Here is a 25,883-nt window from a genome sequence, read left to right as displayed (position 1 = left end):
TTAAAATGAAATTGCTAGACTGCCTTTAACTTAATAATTGAACTACTGTTCACTTTCTAAATACTTACCTGTAAAGCTATTTGCCTCAGAATACACTTGTGTGATACCTTGCAACTCTGATGAGCGGGCACTTTTTAACTTGTTGGAGACCAAAACGTGGAATTGTTTATGTATGATAATAAACAGGAAGGGTGCAAGACAGACAAATAAGCCTAGTAAGCTTAACTGAAAATAAAATGCCTTAAAAACCAAAATGATTTATATGATCCAGTACAAACAGTTAGATCTGATCCAAAGTGCTTACCAAAACTAAAAAAAATAAAAAATTTTTTAAGTCACAGGTTCAGCTTGAGCAAGTTGTGGTTTTGTGTGGGTTTTTTCTTAGTAGGTAACAGATTTGTAGGATTTTTTTTTTAACCTTGCCTGTGATCATTTAGTAAAGCAGGTGTAAAAGCTTCTATGTATTTGTCTATGTTCTACTCAGCCATGTTACTTATGTGTTCGTAGCAGATCCTCTGGCTGCACTTACCAGAGGTTCCTTGCCCCTCGCTGATTAAACCCGGGGCCTCTCCCTCCCAAAGAGGCTGTCAGCATCACGCTTGTCCTTAAGAGACGTTCTTGCTGCAGCTTCACCTTAGTTTTTTACTTCTGTCCTCCTCAAGTGCTTCCCCTTTCCTCTTGAATGCTACTAAGGATTTTGCAACCCTCGCCTGCCCTTGTGCTGGATAACCTTTAGGTATTACAGTTATCTTGGATGGTGGCATGTCTCTTAGTGGTGTCACATTAGTGTCTCAGGCTGTGGCATAGTGTAAATCTAGCACCTTCTGTGCCCTGCTGCAAAGGACAAAGCGCTTTTCTCACCCCCCCACCCCAAGTGTACAGCCCCCAGAATTTATCCATATGCAGTAATCTAGTCATTGATGAATTCACTTCTGTCTCCTGGTAAACACTTGCAGAGCCTTGACCTAGGAGTGTTTGTAGGAAGACAGGAGCAGTAGAGACTCATGGAAGGCGGTTTAGAAAGCAGTGAATGGTTTTGTTGACTGGTGAGGACAGAGCCTTTTCTGGCCTGAGAGTAATGGGTGGCTCACAGAGTGACTTTCATAGGACTGTCTAGCAGGTTTAGTATTTAAGCATTGTCTCCCTTTATTTTTGTATGCAGTGCATTAGCTCTTTGTTTCCATAGCTGTGTTTCTTTCTACCCCCACACACCTTGAGTGCATTAGTAGCATGAAAAGACGTAGCTAAAAATGACACTGTTCATAAGATCCCAAGGATGGGAGGTGCGGCAGGTTTGTATAATTGATGCTTAAGATTAATGCTGCAATTCTCATGTCCTTTGCTCTCTGAACTTAGGCATAGTGATTCTTGTTTTGGTTTATCATTTATCAGAGAGGTGGGATTTTCTTCGACACACTATTAAAAGCAAGAAAATACGTAAAACTAGAGTTGAATTTTGTGCATTGAACATAAGTGAAAGTTCAAAATATTTATACTTGGCATTCTAGGTAGGCAATAATTGAAAGCAATAATTTCAGTTTGCAGTGTAGTGTGTGGCTTGTTTTTAAGAATCATGTTCTCACCAATTAATGTACTCTTATCCAAATTAAGCTATGCAGACAGCTGTAGAAGTATTGCAAGATCAGTGCATGCAACGTGCTATTTTGGCCAGTATTCAAGTTTGCTTTCTCTTCTTGCTCCTCTCCTCTCTCGACAGCATCATTTATTTCTGCAACAAAACAGAAGAATGCGCTCAGTCGCGCTTCTCAGCAGCTCCGCAGCCTGTGGAGTGTGTGGGCAGTCTCTGCGTGCAGCATCCTGGAAAATGTGCGTTCTCTTGAAGTGATCTGCTGAAAAGCGTGTACTTGTACAGTTTTTCCAGCCTGCTTTGTTGCACTGCTCTCAAGCTCGGAAATGCCTGGTCTCTAATACTCCCTGGGATTTGCATTTCTTCTGCCAAAGAAACGCTACCTGCTGCAGTTATCCAAGGAGCCTTGAAGAGCAAGGACACTGAAGATGGCTCTGTGTGCTTTTTATGCAGTTTGGGGTTTGTTACTGGAAGCGGCAGTAGCATTTGGCCCAGTACCGAGGATCACTTGGGAACACAGAGGTAAGAGAAACTTCAGTAGTGTAATATGGGATATTGCCACAACCTCAGGGTTTCTGTGGGATCTGGAACACCTTCAGCCTGTATATTCTTCCAGCCTGCTTTCTGCGAGGTTGCTTAGGTGTTGCTGGCTTTGCTCAGCTTAGGAAGTGCTTAGGACCAGAATATTCAAAGTGACTCAGGCGCTGGGTTAACTGATTCCAGGTCCTTCAAACAGTTCTGAAAACATAGCTTTTTACAGGAGAATTTCGAATTTGACTTTCTCAGCTGAAGGATCTTGCAGTTGAAGCTTGCTTCAAGAGAAAAACCCAATAGCTGTATTCTGTTTTAATCAAATTATTTGTACTTTGAGTCTGAACATATTAGCAAAATGCACCTCTCCAGCTAATAATCTTTCTTATGCTTTTTCAGACTGAGATGTATTTTGACACTAAGCCATCCTGTGCAGAAAATAAATCACCACATGAAAGAAAGATAAGCATTTGGCCCTCTTCTGATAGCATTATATGGTGCCTAGAGTTCAAACAGTCTTTTTCAGAGTGCACCACTTTCCCTATACTTGAAGTTGCAGCAAATATTCATAACCTCCCAATAAAATTAGCAGGAGTTAGGAAATGTGGCACAAAGAGAAGTAATAAGGATCAGAGCATCCTTTAGCTTTTGGTTTAATAATTTAGTCTGGATTTGAAGAGAACTCTAGAGCAAGGACTATAGAGTAGTTATTTGCTGCTGTTTGTGAATATCCTTTTTTTTTCTTGTCTCCTTTCCCCCCCCCCCTTCCATGTGGGATGGATACTTTAGGTTTTACAAGGTTTTGTGTTTGGGTCCTTCTTTACTACTAGTTAGTTAGCAGCAATTACTTAACCCAAGTGTGCTGTAATTGAACAAAACCAAAGTAGTACATAGGCAGTATGAAGAAGCAGCCTTAAATAAGGATGGTAAATACTGAGCAGTCATAGTGTAGGAAAAGATAGAAGGAGATTAAGAATGTAGTAACAATAAGCTGATTTATGAGATGACTGTAGGAAGTGTTTTTCCTGTTTATTGGTATAGCAATTAGTGAGTTGCTGATGTAGCTTTTCAGAAAGAAAGGTCTAGACAAGGCTTGTAGTTCCTGGTTAGGCTCCTTGATACTCCTATCTTGTATAATAGTTAAAATTTTGCAAGTTACTGTTTAATGGTATTACAGCAATGCACTGCAGAACCACATCCAAATTACTCAACAGAAATTGAATTTATTTTCATTCCTGCTATTCCTCCCTGTCTCTATCTGCTAAAGATTGTTACATTTAAATATGGGAAGCCTAGTTTTAATAGGAGGCAGAATTTAGTTCAGCGGAGGAACGAACATGTGGAGTTGTATGAACCAGTTCGTCTATTTGGGGAAAATTTTCCTGTCAAGTAAAACATTTTAAAATGACATGCTTGAGAATCTAGTTTAAAATGAATGTTTCCAGAGTATTATAGTTGAAAATGTGCAATTGCTAATGTTAGAATTGGGAGCAATAATACATTGTTTTCTGCCTATACTTTAAACAGCCACGCTTAATTAGTATTGTGGTAGTCTCTTGCACAAAATATGGTCTCCCAAGCTTTCAGTCATTTTTCCATTATGGTCGTACATGCAGAAAAAATACTCTTGTATATTAGTCATTTTGTGTCATCTTTCTCCAAGCCATTCTGTTCCAGTCTGCATGTTTCCTCATTCCACTGCCCCATGTGTCCCTCTTTCTCTCACCTTCCTTTTCATCTCGATTTTCCCTCATGTTATTTCTATCATGTGCATTTCATCTCTAGTCTCCACTTCAAAATCAACTTATTGACCCTGTAAATGGTTCCTTTTTAGCTTCTGTGTCTTCTTTCTGCTATGATAATATGCTGAAGTGTCATCTTTTAAGGTGCAGGATTTTTTGTGAGATTTGTTTGCGGTGGTCACAAGGGACGTGGTGACTGACCTGATTTTGCACAGTAGGTGCGTATATGGGAGGGAGAAGGTGAGGAAGGACCTGACAGTGGATGTGTAAAATGGAAGGTTAGAAAAAAGGGAATTAACAGGTAGAAAAAAAATGAAGGAAGACGTGAGTTATAGGGATCACTACAAGAGGAAATACTTAGGCATTTGAAATTGAACAAGAAGTCAGGGACCGGTGGTTTTGATGTTGATGATGGGAGCTGGTTGTTTCTGCTGAACCAAGCTTCTGAGCTGTCTCTCATCTGTTACATGGATTGTCCGAACTAACCTTTGTTGTTTTCAAGATATCCAACAGCTGTTAGACAACTTAGAAAAATGACCCATAAACTCGACCCTAAGTGATGGTGTTTCTTCATGTGGCGCTATTTTTCTTTCATTTCAACAGAGGTCCAGCTAATACATTTTCATGAATCAGAAGTGTCAAACTATTCAACCTTGCTGTTAAGTGAAGACAAAGATGTTCTGTATGTAGGAGCCAGAGAAATGATCTTTGCATTAAATGCAGTGAATATTGCTGAAAAGCAGCACGAGGTATGCATTTTAATACATTATCCTCCATGTAAAAATCATACTCCAAATTTGACTTCATTTCATTTCCTGATATCAGTAGCACTACACTTTAGGTGATAGGTACCTAAAAGAGAAAATACTCTGCGTGGGCTACTCCTGTGTTTATTTCTGGAAGACACTATAGAGTAAAACATGCCATCAGATGAGAGGAAGAAATGAGAAGTTGGATAAAAATAAGTAATTAGAGGTCTCCTTAAGTATTTTCTTCTTCGGGACAGGTTGCTGGACTGGAGGGACTTTCGGTATCATCTGTAATGGTGGTTCTTATACATATTTTTATTGTCAGGAGTGGGCCATCTCCTGTTACTCTGAATCAGAACGTAATCTAATCCGAAACAGAAGCAAAGTTGGAGCTTGCTCAGGAGTGGCAGGCTGCAGACATGCTTCAAAGGAAATGAGGGCCCTGTCCTTTTGGTTTCAGCTTCTGTTTTGTGTTTCTAGGTGTGTCTGCACAGCATGTGGTGGTGCAGACAGGTCTGATTCAGCTTGCTCAGAGAAGTACTCTGGATGTGCTGACGCTGGCTCCTCAGAGTAGATTAGCCCATGCAGAAGTCTGCTAACATTGTATTGCTTCCAGTCCTTTCCAGGCTCCTGCTTCTTATCCCATCAGCAGCACAGGCTGACACTTAGAGGTGTGGCATGGAGTCCTACCCAGGTTGTTTTGGAAGATGCTCATATGATTTTTAATCTGAACAAAATGTTCACGGGTGGTGGTGGGCAATTTCACCAGCATATAAAACTTGTTTTATTGAGTGCATGTAACTGTCAAAGTTGTGCTTCTCCCTATAGTGTAAATTTGTCCACTAAGTTTTCTTTGATTGTCCCCTGTGCCCCCCAAGTGTTTTTCATTCAAGTGTGAATGAAATTAAGTAGTACTTAAAATTGAGAAGTACTTAAAACAGTTACAGTTGCCTTTCCCTAATGCATATGGTAATGGCAACTTCATTAGCAATTTGAGGGGAAACATCATGATGAACCCAAGGGGTAATAGCAGTGGTTTAGCCCCCCTCAAGGCACATACATTTGGAAGTGTCACCTCCTCAGGAAATAATGGCTTTGAACCTTTGAAAGCTGCTTGCAAAATGGCTTGCATTTGCTGCAGATAGTCATAGGGTTGCTGTTTTTTGTGTGTTACTGCAAGATTTTCAGACCTTGCATTGAATTAAAGTGCTTCGAATTTGCCTTTTTGTTGCTTGCTTTTTCACTTAGTTACACTGGAAGGTCACTGAAGATAAAAGGACTAAATGTGCAGTCAAGGGCAAATCAGAACAGGTACGTATGTTTATTGAACTTTGAAAAAGATATTATACATTTCACTTCAAGAGGAGCGATGTTAGAAGAAGAAAGGCTCCAACTGTTTGAAATTAAAATTTTCAAATAATCACCTAAATTATTTAATTAACTTGAGCTTTAGAAACTGCAGCATGCTTAGTATTTTTTTTTTTTTTTAAATTATTAGTTCATTGTTTCTTGCTGGTGAATATTATTTGAATGTTTGAAAATCTGGACACATCTTTATGTGTGCCTAATGTTACAGGTTTTTCCATTAAAATGATAAACCACTATTACTTTCACTGGGGTAACTGATAGCAACTGTTGTGTTTTGTTATGGCAATAATTCTTCCCCAGCATTTGATTTTACAAAATGACTGATAATTTTGTTTGCCTTGATTTAGGGTGTAGGGTTTATTTACTAGGCCAGTGCTGTTTGACCAGTGTATTTTTCACTAACTACTTGTATCCTTATTGTGGAGCTCAGCGACTGTGCCCTCGTGGCAGCACCTTGCTGGTGTGACTGCTCAGACAGCTCCCCAGCAGCTGAGCAGCCTGATCTCCTGCCAGCTCAGCAGTGCAGGCAGCTCAGCCCCTGGGATCCCTTGGCGTTTCTCAGAACCACGGACTCCTCAAGACTGCCAGCGCACAGGCTGGCTTGCTCATTTTGCTTTTCTGTGGAGATGGTTTACTTGAGGTGTTTGACTGTATTTGGATGTACCTTTCCCCTTGTGTGGTGCCAGTTCGTTTGGTGATACAGCGAAGTGAAGATTTGCTGGGCAAGACTGATGGTCAGGCTTTTAGCACAGGTTCGAAAGTGGAAGTCTGCAAGCCCTGCGAATGCAAAAAGCAGTCATCCTCTACGCTTGCAGGGATTTGACATGGGCACCCCTGAACCTGCAGCCTCTGTGATTCGCACTGTTATAAAACCCCAGGTGCTGCATCCAGGGCTGATAGACATGGGGCTCCTCAAAGTGGGAGTGTGCGCTCTCTCCCTTGGCTCAGCTTTCCTTGGCTCAGGAAAGGTAGTATCCTTTCCTTTGACTGACAACCATCAATACATTATCCTAACGTGAGGTGTGGCGGGTATTTAAGGGCCGTTTCCTCCTTGTCTGCCTCTTCAGGATGCACTTGGAGAGTGTTATTTGTGTTCTCCTGGTTCAGTTGGGGTTACTAGTAATAATATTCACATACAGCCAAAATGAATGAGATATGTGAATTTCTCTTGTGCATACAGTTTAGTGGATGGTGTGTGCATCTCCACCAGTCCTCTGCAGAGATTACTGGTGTTAGTTAGAAGGGATGTTAGACCCCAGAAATAGGTACTTCGCCAGAGCTCCAAACTTCTCTTCCTTTTTTTTTTCCCTGCCCCCAGTTTAGCAAGTCACACTGCCAGCTATGCTTTTTCCTCACTGTACTCATAATCTTTTACTACTCATGTTTATGTTGTAGCCGTGATGCTTTGTAGTGCAAGTTTCAAAGGGTCATGGTATTAAGCCACTACTGCTATTTCTTACACTAAAACGGGCAGTCCTCTCCTCCACCCATCACCACTGTGCTGTTTAGTGCCAGCAAAAAGCACTTATGCAGCTGTTCAAGGACCTCATCTGGCAGAAAACTGGTTTTGCTCGCCCCCCCCCCCCCCCCCAGTTTTCTGCCATACCAAACCTACCATACAGTCACAGAAATACATGGTTTGGCTCATAAGAAGGAAGAGTAAGGACTGTGTTTATACTTGCTTAAGTACTTTATGGAACTACAGTACAGTGGTAGCATCTGGCTGTGTGCCAGCAAGAATTAAGCGGTGTTGTTGATACTGTCTCTTCCCTGCCCTGCACCCCCCACCCCACCTCCTCCCCCCGGTATTTAGAGTTGTTTTTCCTTGGTTATTATTCTGAAACTTTATGGTATCCTTTATGCAAGGCTTTGCTTAAATTTCTTGTTCTATTTCAGAGCCAAAGGAATTAAGCTTCCTTGGATGAAAGAGCAATTGATATTGAGGACTGAAAAAAATGGACAGATAAAAGTGACAAAGCCTTGTAGCTAATTTAATGGTATTAGAGGTTTCTCTCTTAAGAAACAACCTTGACTATCACTTAGTGTTTCATCTAGGCTTACAAGGGATGACAAAGTCTAAAAGTTACTCCATGTTTAGCTAGTTGTTCCCATGGATTGGATGTGTCGGAGCTTGTGCTTTGATGGAACAACTTGAGATGCACCCTGCTGAGCATATGGTACTTGGTCATGCTACCCTCATAGGTATACTGAGGCAGCTGCACACTACTGGCTGTAGGAAACAAGGTGCTTCAGGGCTAGAGCTCCTGGATATTGTAGGGAGATGGTGTCCCAGTGGTGATTGTATCACCCAGCCTTACTGGTGTGGTGTGGTATAAGTAGCGGCAACAGATAAGCTGATAGCACAACTTTATTTGTTTATTTATGTTGGAATGTGGAAGCTGTGGTTTATCAGACTGGTCCTTTTCTCATCCTCTGTTACAGACCGAGTGTCGTAATTATGTGCGTGTCTTGCAACAGCTGAATGATACTTTTCTCTATGTGTGTGGAACTAATGCATTTCAGCCAACATGTGATTACCTGGTAAGAACGTACATATGTTTTGACCCAATAACAGCTGTCACTTAAAAGCAGCTCATTTAAACAATGAGTTAATCTCCGTTCCCCAAGACCGGTGCAATTTCAGTGCCATTCAGTAACATTTGGAGCATTTATTACACTGTCCCACAGTAATGGAGTATGGTTCCTTTTTCGGTTCGTTTTTCAGGAAATTGTACTGTTTCTTTTTCAAAGCGCTTACTGAATTATTGATTGATCTTGTTTAACTGCAGATTTACTTTTTCTTTGCTTTCATAATTCTTTGTGTATTGTGTGTTAGCATAAAAACAGTTTCTAAAACTGAGAACTTCCATCCATTACCAAATCTCCCTGAAATTTCTCAGATTCCTGTCTCTTCTTGTCTTGTCTCTGCTCCTAGCTGTGCCACAGCTTCATAGTGCTGAATGCTTCAGAGTGAAGTCTTGGCGCAAAATCAAAACTCCCGTTTCTCACTGCTGACTCTTGTATGGTTCTCCTTAACTGCAGCTCTTAACAATTCTGAAATTGAGAAATCTTGTAATTGTTTGTTCTTTTTTGTCTCCTGTGCCTGCAAGTCTGCCTGGCATCACCTCTGGAACATTGCCAAGAAGTCATTGCCCTTAGCTTCCAATGTCTTCATTACACAGTATAACTGATAACTTCCTCAGTACTGTGGCTACAGTTCTCCGTCATCTTCCTGATCCTCATTTCTTTGGTTTTGAAGGGATTTATAAAGTAGCAGCTAACGTATTCTGTTGCTTTTTAAAATTTAGTTGGATTATGCCCCATCTCACAAATTTAACATAATCTTGAAAATTGCTAAATCCAGTTCAGACAGCCTTCTTGATTTCTAAAACTCTATTTTTGTGCGGGCTAATTCAATAATTGCCACCTCTTTCCATGTATCAGTTAAATTCTCTGCCTTTCCTGCTGTCTGGTTTTTTTGCGTACTCTTTCTTGAGGTCTGTCTGGATTTAACTTTTTGTCTTCTGTTCTTTTCTGCTCCCACCCTCACAAATCATAGGATCACATATCTTCTCTGTCTGGCCTCAATAAGATTTTCTGAAAACGCATATGCCTTTTATAATCTTACAAAAAATGCCTTTGATGCTGGAAGTTGATGATATAGTCCATTATTTAGTGTTAATTTTTCAGTTGCCTTTGCATGAGTCAAGTGGCTGAAAGAAAAAGTCCTAACAGTTGTTTTGTGTTTTCAACTTAATTTTTTGCAGAATTTAATTTCATTTGAACTTGGAGGTAAAAATGAAGATGGTAAGGGCAGATGTCCATTTGATCCTGCTCAAAGCTACACATCTGTTATGGTTGGTAAGTTCAGACTTTGCATATCTCTATTATGTATTAAAAATGTTCATTCTTTTCTGCTGTCATTCTCCAGCCTCTCAATATCAAAATGGTAGATTGCGTCCATATTTCTACATCTTTACTGTTTATCTAGATAGACATTAAAATCCTAAGTAGCCAACCTTAGCATGTTTCTTAAAAGGAGAACTTAAAACTCTAGGTGGTTTTGGAAGCAACGTTTAAAATACTAATATTTAAACTATATTTTCAGGTGTTTAACGTACTTAGACCAGGTAGTCTGAATGTACTTTGACTGCCTTTGTAGTATCAATTACTGTCATTTCAGTAAATTTAACAAGTAGAAATTTTTAGCTGTTCTGAAGATATACCCAGGAGACAGAATAGAGAAGTGAGATATTGATTGCGAGTATATTACTGCATAGTTAGACACCACTAAATCTTCATTTGGTGAAACCAGAGTTCATGGCTGTACTGTGGTGTCACAAGAGCATCATAAAAGAGAAACAAAGTAACACAAATCAGGAAAGAAAAGAAGACACTCCCTGCATTGTTGCCTAAATGCTTACAAGTTGAGTTTAAATAAGGGTGCCATAGAAAGAGAGTAAAATAATTACTCCCAAAACTTCTGTGGCATTTCTTAAGTAAATTTGTATATTTGTACATAAACTGTAGGTTTATGTGTTGAATCTTAAAGCACTACAAAAACAGTGCTTACTTTTGCCAGTTGCTTGTATTAGAGCAATAATAAACCCAAGTGTGGAAGTGTTAGCCTTGAGAATGGTCAGCAGAAATACAAACGCAGAAGACTTGTCTGGTGCAATTTAGAGGAAGTCCTTGTTTATCTTTTCTTGTGGGAAGCTTAAGCTTACATAGTCTCCCGAAATATTTATGTACCCTTTCCGGTATCCAGTGCATAAGAAAGTCTAAAATATTTGTTTTTATGTTAAAGATGAAGAGCTTTATTCCGGGACTTCTTACAATTTCTTGGGAAGTGAACCTATTATTTCACGGCACTCTCATCAGAGCCCTCTGAGAACAGAGTATGCAATACCTTGGCTTAATGGTAAGTGGGCATGAGAACTGGCCCAACCACATTGTTTTTCCTTCTTCAGTGTGACACTTACAGACAAAGAGTTTTAAGTGCCTTACCTGGGGTAAAAGGCATTGTCTAATATCTCAAACAGAATGGATTTTGTTGTATGGGCATACACTCATGTGAGTGTGTGCCCTCATCTGTGCCATCAAGAGATTTTATTTTGAAATTTCACGATTTTTATCAGCATTGACAACGAAAACAGCTTCAAGACATATAGGCTTCAACTTGATGTTAAAAGGCTACACTTTATTTCATATCTACTTGTTCATCCTTCCAGTAAGGCAGCACAGTTACGGTATAGTAAGGAAAAGAATGGTTTTGGTCTCTAACAGGTTTTCAAATTGAGCTGATCATGGTTCCTAATAATTTCAGTTCCTGAATTTCAGAATTCACCAAGTTTTGTGAATGCTCAGAGGTTTGTGGCTTCCTGCCAAAAAGGACCGAAATCATGAAGTTAGTATATTCCAAAAGATGCATTATGTCCAAAAAGTACAGGGTACTGAGTTTTGTAATACATGTTGTAATGATACTGTCATTTTTAGTGTTTCAGCTAATAGCTGAAATAGAGGAGAGGCAGGCAAGGGAGGGTAGTTCTCCAGGCCCATTAGAAAACCATGCTTGAGTGTGGACTGAAGAATGTTCAAGTAACGAGATAGCAGACCATAGAGGTGTCTCAGGTATCTTAGTGCTTTCCCATAGGGTTTGTGGTTTGGTTTCTTTTTTCCCCCATTTCTTTTCATTTCTTTTCATTTCTTTTCATTTCTTTTCATTTCTTTTCATTTCTTTTCATTTCTTTTCATTTCTTTTCATTTCTTTTCATTTCTTTTCATTTCTTTTCATTTCTTTTCATTTCTTTTCATTTCTTTTCATTTCTTTTCATTTCTTTTTTCTTTTTTCTTTTTTCTTTTTTCTTTTTTCTTTTTTCTTTTTTCTTTTTTCTTTTTCGCTTTTCTCTTTTTTCCGCCTTTCTCTTTTTTTCCTTTTTTAGAAATGGTATTCATATTATGAACTGCAAACTGTGTAGGCAGATCAGTGACTGGAGAGCGGGTAAATGCAGTGTGAGGTTTGGGTGAAAGAGGACTCCTAGAGTGTCTTTGAGGGAATCAAGTTAGTAGGCTCATATATAATATAAAATTCTTCTCTTGTATCTGCAGAGCCCAATTTTGTTTTTGCTGATGTGATAAGAGCAGATCAAAACAGCACAGATGGAGAAGATGACAAGATATACTTCTTTTTCACCGAAGTGTCTGTGGAGTATGAATTTGTTGGAAAACTGATGATTCCAAGAATAGCTAGAGTGTGCAAGGTGGGACGTAGTTCAATTTGCTCTTACTAATTCAACTAGAATTTTGTGTGTGTTTGTTAAAAAGCATTTATTATTGTGGACTTACTGCCAATGAAATGGAAGTGGTCGAACTTAGTGAATCTTGGTGAATGAGCAATTTCAATCAGTTCTTCAGAACTGAGAAAACCTAATTGTTGCTTTGGGAACAAATAGTTGATTTAATTTTGCACAGTGGTGAAATTTCAGTACCTCTGAGGGTTCTACCCACCCCTGGGGGGAAAAACCCAACCACCACAAAACGCAGCAACAGAAAAAGGGTCTCCCCGGCTTTCCTTTTTATTTTTTTTTTTTTAAACAACCCTTAAGCTTAAGTACAGCTCCCTGGGGGACTGACTTTGGTTGGAGCTGAGCGGATAGGATGTTTGTCAAGTTACTTTCAAGTAGCTGTATACAAACAAAACCATAGCTGTGTCCACAGCAGAATAGCTCTTGACTGTGGTGTAACAGATGGGACTTCCATGAAGCTGTTAGAACTGCCAGAGCCTCAAGGAAAACGGTCACCAGCAGCCTGATTCTGTCATACTTGGTGTGTTTAAACTTCAGTGTGTTAGGCTGATTCAAGTATGTACTCAGGAGTGTTGGTTAAAAATCTTGCTGATGAAAAAGGTTTTTTCCAGGAGAAAATGTTGATTTAACAAAAACCTTTGCAGTGGAATGTATCAATTTCCTCAGGATTTTTTTTTCCAACAGGAAATTTATCTATCAGTTTCATTTTGATGAGGTTGAAATGTTTTATTTTGACTTCACTGGTTTATATTTAAACACGGAAGTCAAAACATCAATAACAAGTTAGTGCCCTTGAGATTTCCATTAAAAAAGCAGCTGGAGGCAGATTTACATGAGGCTTATTATTATGGCTCTCTGCCCACTGACAGCTTGTGCACGCTTTATAAGGGGAGTATCGTGGAATATGAGAGCTTTATTGTTGCGGTTTGTTTGAAATAGGAATCAATGGCAGGTTGCAAATCTATAAGCATTTGTACTTAATTGTTTTCATAAATTTTGCAGATTTCCTTTAATACTTTGCATAACAGCACTGGATAATGAATGGGAAATATTAATAATGTTCACATATGCCTGCTTTTTGAAGAGAAGTAGCAGAGCTACAGCTCAAGTATCAAGTATTTTGAAACATTTCTAATCGCTATATCTTTCCTTCTTTAAGCCTTGGTTCAGCAAATCCTTAATAAAGGTGGTAACTGCTTGCAGAATTAAGCTATTGCTGCATTTATTCTAATGAAGTTATTAATGTCAGGCAAGTTTAAGTGCATATTGCAACATTAGAATTTAAATCGCAGTTTAGATGTCACAGAACAAAGGCAATGTTACTTATTTCACTTAAGGTACAGTATAATATTTCCACGGTCATTTTACTTGTTCTAATAGGCAGTTTTTTTCTAAGGGTACATTGCTTGTCTCAATTTTTCAAATGTTGCTGAAGTATGGTTCTTTTGTAAGTCTCATATCTCAGCTTACCTATATATGTTGATAGAAACCATTCTGCATTATTTTTGTTGAATCAACTAATTTTCCTGTGGCTTCCTTACTTTTTCTGTTTGTGAATGTGTTAACATTTATTGATGTTGCTGTAGATGAAATGTTAGAATGTAACAGGGCTCAGTAATTTCACGCTGCATAGCAGTGGTTCTTAAATGCAAAAATACTGCTAATTCTCCTCACAAACACCTTTTTATTTTTTTAACATCAAAAGAGGGACCAAGGAGGATTAAGGACTTTGCAGAAAAAATGGACTTCCTTTCTCAAGGCCAGATTGATTTGTACCATCCCTGATAAGAATTTAATTTTCAATACTATCAATGATGTTTTTATTCTCAAGTCTCCAACTTTGAAGGAACCAGTGATATATGGAGTCTTCACCCCACAACTGTAAGTGTGGTATAGCCTTTTCCTGGATAAGTACTTTTAATCTCAGTTGGTTACTACAACAAGTAATAATTACTGCTATAATTTTTTCCGTTTCTTCCTGAACTTTTAGGAATAATGTGGGGCTGTCAGCAGTGTGTGCATACAATCTGTCTACTGTAGAAGAGGTTTTCTCAAAAGGAAAATATATGCAGAGTGCTACAGTAGAACAGTCTCATACAAAGTGGGTACGATACAATGGGGAAATTCCTAATCCTCGACCTGGTGCGGTAAGTTTCTGTAATCTTGGATCTGATCAGTAATCTTTTCTTAATGCTCAGGAGTAAAGAAACTAGAAAATATTGGATAACCTACTAAAGCTTAATTTTAGTTTGCCCTGATCTGGTTACTTTTTGTTGTAAAGACTTTGTGGAAAAACACTGAAGTGATTTATTCTGAACTTTATCTGGGAATCAAAGTGGGTTTTTTTAATTTATAACTGAATTCTTTGCTGGTTTCATATATTCATTATTTTATTACTAATTTCCTAGTGGTGAAATAGATGTCAGTATACACTAAGCAACATCAAATACTTTTTAGTTCAGATTAACAGAAGGATAGCGATCGTTGCATTGTCTCAGTAGGCTCAGCGGGTTTATCCAATGCAGTGCATTGCTCTGCAAACTAAAATGTTCATAGTGTTGGGTCTCTTTCATGCTTTTCTTACTTTCTTTTATTCCCTGCAGTCATCTTCTTGCTACTGCTGAATGAGGTGACAGTTAAAAGTAGTTAAGAAGCATAAGAGTCCAGAAATAATGTTTTCCTAAAATGTATTTTGAGCCCAAACAAAAATGTAGTCCGAAGCTCAGGGTTTAGTGCATCATAGAAGCCAAAGTGCTATGAGACCCAAGGACCTTCCTTAGTAGAATGAGTATAATGTAAAGGTGTGCTTACTGGCCAAAATAATGCAGAGAAGAAAATGCATGTGGCTGCTGTTAGTTGTCTCTATTTTGTACAAGTATACGATATAATTTCGTTGTCTCTTTTTTTGGTTTGTTCCCCTCCGTCCCTCCCCTGCTAGTGTATAAACAACGAAGCCAGAGCATCAAACTACGCGAGTTCTCTGAATTTACCAGACAAAACATTGCAGTTTGTTAAAGATCATCCTCTAATGGATGACTCAGTGACTCCAATGGGAGACAGACCTCGACTAGTAAAACGAGACGTGAAGTACACTCAGATTGTAGTAGACAGAGTCAGAGCACTCAATGGCACCGTATATGATGTTATGTTCATCAGTACAGGTGAGTTCTGCAAAACATTTTTTTTTTTAATGATGCACTGATTCTTGAGGCTGAAGTGTGTTCTAAGAGAAACTCTTGAGATGTCCATATTTGCAATGCTTTTACACCAGCCGGTGTTTTCATTAAAAAGTAAGGGGCCATGGTGAGTAAGTGGAGAATCTTACATGCTTTGAAGAAGTATTGCAGGAAAAAAACTGCAAAACTGCAATGAGTGCAGCAAAACACACCTAATTTAATCCCTAAGCGGTCATTATTTGTCCCAAAATGTTATTTCTTGCTCAGAGCTCCTTATGATGGTACGTTTAATGGTTGCCATTGGCACAGAGTTATATGAAGTCTTCAGCTGAACAGCAAGCAGATTATTGAGACAACTTATAGCAATTGTGCACTTTTTTCCTGCCTCTTATTTTAAGGATCTTAAATATATTGCTTTGTTGTTTCAGATCGAGGAGCCCTGCACAAAGCTATCAGCTATGAAAATGGAATGCATATTATTGAAGAGACACAGCTTTTCCCAAACTTCGAGCCAGTCCAAAGTCTCTTGCTTTCATCCAGAAAAGTAAGTGCTATAATCATCACAGCATTCATCTCACTTTGTTCGTCCACAAAACTTTTTAGTACCACCTTGTAATCTTGTTGTGACAAAAGAAGACCGTCAGTGTGCACAGAGCCAAAGGCTGCATCTGTAACTCCTCGCACTGCAGCAATATCACGTATTGCCTGCTACATTTCAGTGTGTTTGGTAGGTGGCAAGCTTCTGAAGGTATGTAGGTATGGGGAAGGTGGGGTGGGGGGCTTGGGGGCACAGGTGTGCATGTATTCACTTGGATTCCATGTGTAGAAGCTGAAAGCTGTAACTTGTATTAAGGTACCAGTTTTCAGGTTAGGAGTAATGTAAAAATCCTGACCCCTTGTGGCCATTGCAAATCCGTGAGGAAAAATTCTTGGGGGTTTAGCAGAGGAATGGTGTATCTTTATGAGGAAATAATCTAAGAAGAGAGAACAGTCTTGTCTGGCAGAGAGACTCATAATTGTGGAACTAATTGGTTTCTGCTGTTCCAAATCTCGCAGGCTCCTGCATGCTAGATGTATCGTGAGAGCAATCATGTTGGTGTGGCTGGGGGTGAGGACCTCTGGTGAGGTCCTGTCTGGCCGGCGGGGCACTAGCTGCAGCTCCAGCTGGGGGACACAAGCCTTGCTACAGGCTTCAAACCCAGCGGTTGTTCTGTGCTATCAATCAGTGTCTGGGTTTAATCCTGGAGTGCTTTTGTGACAGTGGGAGGACAATAACTGTGTGTACTTTGTACACTAGTTAGGCTTCTGGCCCTAGTTACTCAGACCTGCAGATCTGTGAATGTCTATTAAATTATTACCCTAAGCAGAGGCTTGTAGTATCAGACCCCTCAACTGGCGAAACTTCAAGGTTTCTTAAGGAAAGAAGGACTCTTTCAAAGTGTCTGGTAGTAATACTCGCATTCAGTAGCTACCTAGTGATCGATAAATGCTCTGCAGCTAGGGATTTAGGAATACTGCCAAGATGTCTTAGAAACAGCTTTTATTTTCGTGTGATATTTAATAAAACTTTGCACGCCAACATGATCAGCTCAGTGGAAGAGTGCTTTATGCCATAATTCTTTCAAGCTCATCTTGCATGCTTATTTGTCCTTTCACGCTTAAAATAGAAAGAAGTCTGGAGGATGGAGTATACTTTTGATAGACAAATGAAAATCAGTGGTTAAAAACTTCCATGCTCATAGATTTCAGTAAAGGTGTTTGTATTATTTTTGTATGATGCATCACACTGGCAACTTAATATATGTATATGTGTATGTGTGTGTGTATATATATATATATATAAATGTTTGCTGGTTTCTTGTGCTTTATCTGCAAAGAAAGCTTCAAATGCCTTGCTTTGACAGGACGTTTCAGCATTTGCCCTGTGATAGAAGGTAATGATAGATAACTCTTCTAATAAATATGCTAATGCCAGTTCTTCTAATCGTGGGTAAATTGTGGGATCATTCATACATTGGCTTAATTATGATTCCCCCATTTCTGGGGAGTGGAAGGGAAGGGATAGGCCTGATACTAAAGACATGTGATCTAGCAGTTTCAGTACACACTTGGTAGACAAGGCTAGTGTAGAAATGATGGCACTGATTTTTTTCACTCTGAATCCAAGTGACACATGCTCAATTCCTCAAGAATATCTTGAAAGGGGACAGTGTGAGACATGGTGTAGGGGCTGCATAGGGGACGTGCTGTCTTTTCACAAAGAAACTTCTCCTTTAGGATTGAAAAAAAACACTGCTTCCTACATGGCACTGTGGGGAGTAACAGCTTGTATCTTCTGCAAGGGAAAATTTCCTTGTTGCTAGAATAACTTTTGACACATAAAACTAACACTCAAAACTGAAGTAGTGCTGCCCAGTACATTCCCATAAAAGCAGCAGTCCTTTTCAGTGATGAAGAGTTGGAGGTTGGGACAGGTGCCAGAGTCATGAAAGCTGTATAGTCATGGTACCACCTAGGCAGGGATTACTTCTGCTCCCCAGTGTGAAAACACAAGTTTCTACTCCTTGGACATCACAGTCAGTTACTACTGAAGTGCTTCATAGAGCTCATATTGTGATATGTGTAGTGGATTAACCACAAGAGGGTAATAGTTATTATCCTGATGGTGGGCTTCAGACCTCTCTGGAGTCAGAGTCCTTTCTGAACATATTATTGCAGTAGTCTCCAGGCCCTTCCCATATACCTTCACCTTGTTTGGAGGGTGGTGGGCAGAGTCAGATGAGCCTACAGTAGATCCTTGTAACTCCTGCTTGACTGAAAGATGTGTCTGGATTTTTTAAAATGGTCTGCTCAGCTTGCTGCATGTTCTCTGAACTTGTGGATGTACCAGCTGGGAACCATACTGAGGCACTACAACCCATGCACAGTGTTGCACTGTTGGCTTGGATGTTAGCTAGCAGAGTGCTAGAGATGAGCAGCATCCAGTGCATTGGGGGAGCTTTTCCTAGAAAGCTGTACATCCCCACCACTGCAGACTTCCTTCTGTGGACACGCCAGCATAGTCCAACACTAACCTAAGTTAAGTTTCAGGATGAAATACTGCATTTGAATGTATGTCCCTGAATTTTGATTCTCTTTCAAAGTCCATCTTCCAACAGTGCCAGCAGATTCTTTTTTGATTCAGTTTTGTGTTTCATCTTGCAGTGTCAAGAGCTTCCTTAAAAGCTGTCTGCATGCTTCATATATGAGACTGATCCAAACTGATTTGTGGTTGGTCTTGTAGCTTCCTCTAGAGACTGCTGTTAGTCAGAATGCATCGTTCATTAGCTTAATTTTAGACAGACTTTCTCATGATCATTGCACTAAAGAGACTAACCTTTTCCGAGTTCTCATGGCAAAACCTCCTTACATCCTTAGTGAAAGAGTGACAGTGAGCCCCAAAACCTAAATTCAGCCCTAAGATGCCCTGTTAGTTGTTTTCTTGAGGCTGTTTCTGATGCCAAGACCACAAGTCTGCACCACAAACATGAGGTTTTTGAAGAATGTTTCTGCACTAGAGATCTTTCTTGGATGTCTGCCCATCACTTTGTGACCATATTCATTCTGCTGGAGTCAAGCAGTCTCACTGCAGACATTACTCCTCACTACGTTTCTACATACTGGCATCCGTATGGCTGCAGTACAGGAAAAGCAACTCTGTGCTTGGATCCAGCTCATTTGCCATGACAACTGCGGTAGGGTGCTGATAAATCCACTCGGTATTCTGCTCAGGATGAAGCCAACCTACTGCCAAGGTGGGGTGTGCTGTTCGGCTTTGTATGCACAGCCTCTCAAAAGGACTTGGATGGTCGGTCACTAGTGGTTTTGGGCTGCAGCACAGGCCCTTTTCTTGAGGCGCTGCATAATAATATGTAAATTCACAGTGTACCTTTAGCCATCGGTTTCCCTGAGCTTTGAAACAGATGAGTGAAATAGGGCAGCTGCCTGCCTTTTATGAGAAGGATGTTTGGGATGAGCATGGTCTTTTCCTGCTGTGCTTGGAGTGAGACTTGTTTGGGATCCCCAGCAACAGTGGGTCAAACAGCTGTTCTGTTTATATCCCCCTTTTCCTAGATGTCATGCAGGTGCTGTTTCCGTTGAACACTGTCCAGTGTTCCTCATTGAGTGGCAAGTAGGCAGCTGCATTTGACTCCTGTAAGGTTGGTGCTGATGTGGCTGCAGAGACCTGACTGGTAGAAGAGCTGAAGGCAGTAGGGCTGCTTTGGGTTAACAGGAGCAGGTCCTACACACAGCAAGCCTTGCCTGTTCAGGGTTGCATGTGCCTGCTGCAGCCTTGTCATCAGCACAACCTTGCTTTGCCTCATACGAAGATTGTTGGTGCATTCATATTTGTGGAAAAACTGTGTGATAAAGCAACAGTTAGACATGGTTACTTTCCATTCTCATAAACTATCTATTTCAGATTTTTGTTCTTTTGTCTTTTTGTACTTCCAGCATCACTGAATATTTTCAAAATAAGTTTACTTTCCTTTCTAGAAGTAAAAGCTAATCAAAATACTTATTCCCCTCATGCTGCAGTTTTTACAAACATAGCTGTATATATGCAACTCTCTACTTTTAATAATTTTTAAATTGTTTCATGAATTGGATTGTTTGGCTTTGAGAAAGTGATTGGCTGTGGGTTTTTTTGTTGTGCTTCTGTTTGTTTTTTTAGGGCAGAAGATACCTCTATGCTGGTTCAAATTCTGGTGTGGTTCAGTCTCCAGTGGCATTCTGTGACAAGTACACCACTTGTGTTGACTGTGTTTTAGCAAGGGATCCTTACTGTGCTTGGAAACCTCTTGAAGCTTCCTGCATTGATATTTTTAAAGAAAGTGAAATTGAAAGGTAATGGTAGCCTTTGATTACCTTACAGTTAAAATCAATATTGCATCAGTCTTGCCTCTTCCTGATAACTGGCATTTTTTTAACTGAATGTTTTCAAGTGCAGACTTTTTCCTATTCATCTATGTCTGCTTGTGCTATTTAGATAAGATGAATCTTACTTAGTATGAGAGGATGGGCAGGCTGTAGGAAACAAGATTTGAAGTTGTAATACTTGGACTTCCTTTTACAGAAACTGGATTCAGAACATAGGTGGAGATGCATCATCTTGTTCTGGTGAGTTAGTCTTCAAAGAGCTGTTTCACATGTCTAGGTGGAGTAGTGAAAGAGTTGTGTTTAGTTCGGCTTGGTTTTTGTGATTATCTGGACATTCATTTATATTTAAATAGGTATGAGATTCTGCTTTTGAATATTTGAGCATCTGTACAGCCTGCATGTTGTCTTAAAATGTCTGTATTTGTATACATTTCAGTGTGCAGTGCACAAACCTCTGAAATGAACGGGGGCACCTCAACAGCGACTTGTGAATGAAAGCAGTATTTACCATAAGTACTTCTAGTGCAGAGGCCTCTGTCTCTGTGATACAGCATTTGACATTCAACTATAAGCCTTGATAAGTGCTTGGTTGTTGCTGCTGGATCAGGTGAAATGATCTTGAAAAAAGCTTGTTTTATGGTGAGAGGGGAGGGGGACTCAGAACGTGATACACAGCAGCTGAAGTACCCTCCATACTGCTTTAAGGCAAGTAACCACAGGTCCTTTCTTTATAGTGTGTGCTGCTGCCACCAGATCAAGGAGATCTTAAAGAAGAGTAGTCTTACAGGAGATTTGTACTGCAGTAAACAAAGCTCTTAAGAGTTTGATTTACTCCATTTTTATTTCTAGTCCAAGCAAAGCATGGACTGCCATGAGAGTTTTGCTTGTTGTTTTTTTTGTTAATTTATCATGTTGCATTGTGGGTGTGCCATAAGTGGTGATATTTTTTTAGAAGAGAGTTTAAGCTGAGTAACAGCACTTTGCTCAATTTCTTCTTGGATATTTTGTAGTTGCTGATTTACTTAAAATGCACTAATTGCATATAAAGTGATACCAAGTTCAGCATCTTGTCTTAAACAATGACTTGTCTCAGATGCACGCTCAGTTGCGGATCAACAAGGTCTCATCTTTATCTAGAAGTGGAGGCCGTCTTAGAGTTTGAGGTGTCCTGTCTCTTAGTTGGTCTTGATGTCTCGTACGCAGCTGTAGCTTGGTATTTCACTGAGATTCTTGCATGCTGTCATCTTGGTCTTGTGAGGTAACCTGAATGCTGTAATCTTTATGTTTCCATTAAGACTATAGCACAGTCTCATGAAACTGTACGGATTAGAGCAAACAGGAATCATTGCTGATACTCTGCACGTTTATTTTGATGTTCCAGATAAAGTAAGAGAGAATTCCCTACAGCATACATTCAAGCATGGGAGCACAGCAGAACTCAAGTGTTCTCAAAAGTCCAATCTGGCACAGGTAGTTTGGAAGTTCAAAGATGATGTGCTGAGAGTGGAGAGCCCCAAGTACCGTCTGCTGGAAAAGGCGCTGCTCATCTTCAATTTATCAGAAGGAGACAGTGGTGTTTACCAGTGTTTGTCAGAAGAAAAAGTGAAGAATAAGAAATTTTCTCAAGTGCTGGCTAAGCACGTTTTGGAACTGAAAAAGATCCAGCATACCACGGTGGGCCCCACTGTGGCAGCTGCACCAACAGAAGGTAATAGCGATGTGCCAAAAGTGTCAGCTCTGTCAACCGAGGGGTCTACCGCTCACACCTCGACCACTCAGATGGTACCGGTAACAACAGCAAGGATAGTAACAAAGCCCATTGGCCCTGTCCTAACAAGTGCAGCCTCCAACACAGAGCTCTTCAATTCAATTCCTGACGCGGTCCCGGAAAAGACGATGTTCCTCAAGTCAAATGATAACTTCCTGTTGATGTTCCTCTTCCTCTTCTTTTTTATTCTCTTCTTGTGCCTGCTCTCCTACAACTGTTACAAAGGGTACTTGCCAGGGCAGTGCCTGAAATTTCGCTCTGTCATGCTGCTTGGTAAGAAGAAAACAAAGTCAGATTTTTCTGATTGCGAGCAAAGTGTGAAGGAGACACTGGTGGAGCAAGGCAGCGTCAGCCACCAGAGCGGGGAGCAGCCAAAGCCGGCACACGACACCGGCTACGAGACTGAGCCCGACTGTGGGAACGGCCAGCTGCAGCCAGGGGATTCGCAGGCATCCCGAGAGGCCAAGGACAAGCCCTTCGATGTCAAGTGTGAGCTCAAGTACGCCGACTCAGATGTGGAGGGGGACTGAAGGACCCACTCGTCTATTTCAGTGGTGGAAATCAGCTGTGGTCCTGCGGCTAGCTATTTGAGCACAGAGAGCATGGGTGTGACAGCTGAGACATAGCGGGGTTTACATGCTTAAGCTGTACAGCAAGCCAATTTGCATTGAGATCTCACCAGATTAGAGAAGTGGTGTTCTTGTCTGCAGACCATAGCATCTTGTGTTGTACTGTCTTTTTTCTTTTTTTTTTTTTTTTAAATGGCCAGTTTCAGATCATAGAATCATAGAATCACTTAGGTTGGAAAAGACCCTTTAGATCATTGAGTCCAACTGTAAACCTAACGCTACCGAGTCCACCATGAAACCATGTCCTTAAGCGCCATGTCTACATGTCTTTTAAATACCTCCAGGGATGGTGACTCCACAATTTCCCTGGGCAGCCTGCTCCAATGCTTGACAACTCTTTTGGTGAATAAATTTTTCCTAATATCCAATCTAAACCTCCCCTGGCGCAACTTGAGGCCGTTTCCTCTCATCCTATCGCTTTTTACTTGGGAAAAGAGACGGCCATTTGTTTGTTCCCAGTTTTTCCCCCACCGAGCGCTTTGCTCTGGTGAACAGTTACTTGCTTGTTCTTCAGCCCTGTTCTTCCATAGGATAAAAGTAACTTTCTAATTCAGTTGGCTTTAAAAAGTACGTCAGTCTACACATATTTTTAGCTGCCATTAAAAAAAGACCTAGTTTCATTTAAATTCCAAATTGGAAATTAAGTTTAGTTTATCAGATTGGTAAATTATAGACTTTTGTCCAGATTGGGACGTTTTTTTTTTCCTCTTGGCTTCTAGTGATTATTTTTAGTTTTATGCTTTGTGTTTCGGCACACTAGGTCTCTTTAGTTGGTTAAAGTTAATTTTTTTAACTGCTTTTTAAGTATCTTAGATTTTAAGGTATAATGGGGATAGTGTTGGCTTGATTTGTGTAAGACTCTCAGGGATAATCTTGTTTAAAGGCTTTTTTCTTTGCTGCTTTCTAGAAATTTAGGTACAACAATATCAGTACAAAACATGGAGTAAGTGGGGATAGGAGGGAGGAAATAATAGATTTAGGAATGCTTTTCCTTTTTTTCTTCCCACACCCTAACCAGCAAGCTGGACATAGTCACATTCTATTTTCTATACAAAACTGGATTTTTTTTTTTTTTTAAATGAAACAGTACGGGCAAGCAGCTGTCAGTTAGCAGTGACATGAGAGAGGCTTTTTGCACTGTGGAAGCAAAACAGGCATCGAGAAGAATTAACTACAATAAGTCAGCTAGCGACTCGCTGGAATGGACTGTTAGGATACAGCCTGATGAGAAAACATTGCAGATTTTTTTTCTTTTTTTCAGATTCAGAAATAACTCAGCTTCTTTTTGTGACAAATCTTTGCAGCGTCACCCTTTCTGGATGATACCTTCCCAATTTCCTATGCAACTGGAGACTGAAACTGGAGCTGCTCAAACAATCAGTCATTTGAACTGTTTATGTGAATCATGCCTGCAAATGTGGAAGTGTGCTTTTGTTCTCAGCCTGGTTCACAGCAGCACTGTTTGTCTGTAAAAGCATTTTGTGTGGTACAGTCCTGAAGAATTGTTCCTCTCACTGCATCTTTCTGTAAATATTGCTAGAAGTAGAGTACATTTTAACAGTAAATAGCAGTATGCCTGGGCTGCTTTTCTGTGTTGAACTTTCACGCGAACATAATTTAGACCATCGTAGTGTAAACAGTTTATATTTTATAAGATTCAGTTTGGTTTTATTTTTCTATTTTTAATTATGTACATATAACAGAATAAATATTAAAATAAATTGTATTATCTTGACTTTTATGAAACTTGACACAATGACACTGCTTTCCATATTGCGAGTACTAATGTTCCTTGTCGTTTCCTTTAAGGGGGAAAAGTGAAAACCTTTGTAATTAATTTGAAGGAGATTCTCTTCTCAGCTTTATTTGAATGGGTTACAGCCCGGGGCAGGGGGGGATTGGAAGGATGGAGAAAGAAACGTGGGTGAAGGAGGAAAGCTCTCTTCTCTAGCGGCCTAGGGACACTTCCTCTTATTACCCTTCTAAAATTCATTTGTCCTTTTGCATTATTTCTTCAGTGTGTGATGTATTTCTTACAACTTTTTTCCTTAGTACCCTCTTTTTTTTTTCTTTTCTGTCCTCTTCTGTCACACAGCCTCATCTCCTATACCTTTCCCTCCTACTGGTACCTCCTTTTTGTCCTGTGTGGGAAGTGATTCACCTCCTTCACCCACCAGTACCCAGCCTGATGTTTGGTCTAACACAGACCCTGTAAAGGTCATGTTGTTGCCACCTTTCCTAAGTGACCAGGCACAGCATGTTAGTGTCCGGGGAGCCTTTCACCTCTTCTGCCAAGCCACAGGTAAGTTGGAGGACCCCTGTATAAATCAGCATTTTCTGCATTAAAGTTTTAGATATGTCGCCATGTACTGTATACCTTTTACTTTTTTGATGTTTAAAAAAAAAAAAAGAAAGGAAAAGGAAGACCATTTCAGGATGTATTGTGAACGTGCTGTTACCAAGAATCTGGCACTGTGAATACTGTACTGTAAAATGCAGGCTCTGATTTAGCAGCCTACTTTACTACATTAATAGGCAATTGACTTTAATAGGCTCATTTGCATGCTGAAGGAGTTCACTGAATCATGATTGCATACAGATGTTTAGCAGGTAAATATTTTCACTGTCAGTATGTATGCCTTTTAAAAAATACACTTCTGTTGGATTTGAATTCAGTGTATTTTTCTGGACCAGATCAGTTATTCCTTTTTAGTCTTAACTTATTTCAGATGGTAAAGTACTTAGAGTAATGGCAACATCCATTTTACGAAGAATATATTATCTGAGGTGTATAAGAGAAGAGCAAAGCTATCTTTACTATAGAAATTCAACATTTGTCTTTCAGCTTTTGTTTGAATAGTAGTTGCCTGTTTAAGCTAAGTGAGATGTAATGGCTGTAAACAGGTCTTAAAATGTAACCTTATTCCTTAAAAGAAGAGAATATGGATATAGATTAATTTGAAAAAGTAGCATTGTTTCATATTGTCACTGTCTGTTAGTCTGTGTGTGTTAGTGTTACATGGACTCAGATCAACATGCATAAACCTTTATTAGAGTAGGTCTTAACAAAGGCATGATTTGTATTTCCATGGCTAAAAAGAACAGCA

At 39.8% G+C, this 25,883-nt stretch overlaps 1 protein-coding gene across 2 annotated transcripts in view; it reads left to right on the top strand.

The window, feature by feature from the left end:
- The window catches only part of SEMA4D (semaphorin 4D), an 87,995-nt gene extending 63,534 nt beyond the window's left edge, over window positions 1-24,461 (top strand). For both annotated transcript variants that reach the window (XM_072859557.1, XM_072859556.1), the window contains 14 exons: window positions 1,718-2,110; window positions 4,465-4,610; window positions 5,859-5,921; window positions 8,421-8,519; window positions 9,746-9,839; window positions 10,786-10,899; window positions 12,087-12,238; window positions 13,989-14,164; window positions 14,274-14,430; window positions 15,222-15,444; window positions 15,888-16,003; window positions 20,174-20,346; window positions 20,576-20,619; window positions 21,761-24,461. In XM_072859557.1, the coding sequence (XP_072715658.1) occupies window positions 2,017-2,110; window positions 4,465-4,610; window positions 5,859-5,921; window positions 8,421-8,519; window positions 9,746-9,839; window positions 10,786-10,899; window positions 12,087-12,238; window positions 13,989-14,164; window positions 14,274-14,430; window positions 15,222-15,444; window positions 15,888-16,003; window positions 20,174-20,346; window positions 20,576-20,619; window positions 21,761-22,677 (2,568 nt within the window). In that variant the 5' untranslated portion in view covers window positions 1,718-2,016 and the 3' untranslated portion in view covers window positions 22,678-24,461. The remainder of the gene's footprint in view (window positions 1-1,717; window positions 2,111-4,464; window positions 4,611-5,858; window positions 5,922-8,420; window positions 8,520-9,745; window positions 9,840-10,785; window positions 10,900-12,086; window positions 12,239-13,988; window positions 14,165-14,273; window positions 14,431-15,221; window positions 15,445-15,887; window positions 16,004-20,173; window positions 20,347-20,575; window positions 20,620-21,760) is intronic.
- The last annotated feature ends 1,422 nt before the right edge of the window (window positions 24,462-25,883 follow it).

Source organism: Ciconia boyciana, chromosome 4, assembly GCF_034638445.1.
Source record: "Ciconia boyciana chromosome 4, ASM3463844v1, whole genome shotgun sequence".
Classification (NCBI taxonomy): Eukaryota; Metazoa; Chordata; class Aves; order Ciconiiformes; family Ciconiidae; genus Ciconia; species Ciconia boyciana.
This window is presented reverse-complemented; position numbering and strand designations above follow the sequence as displayed.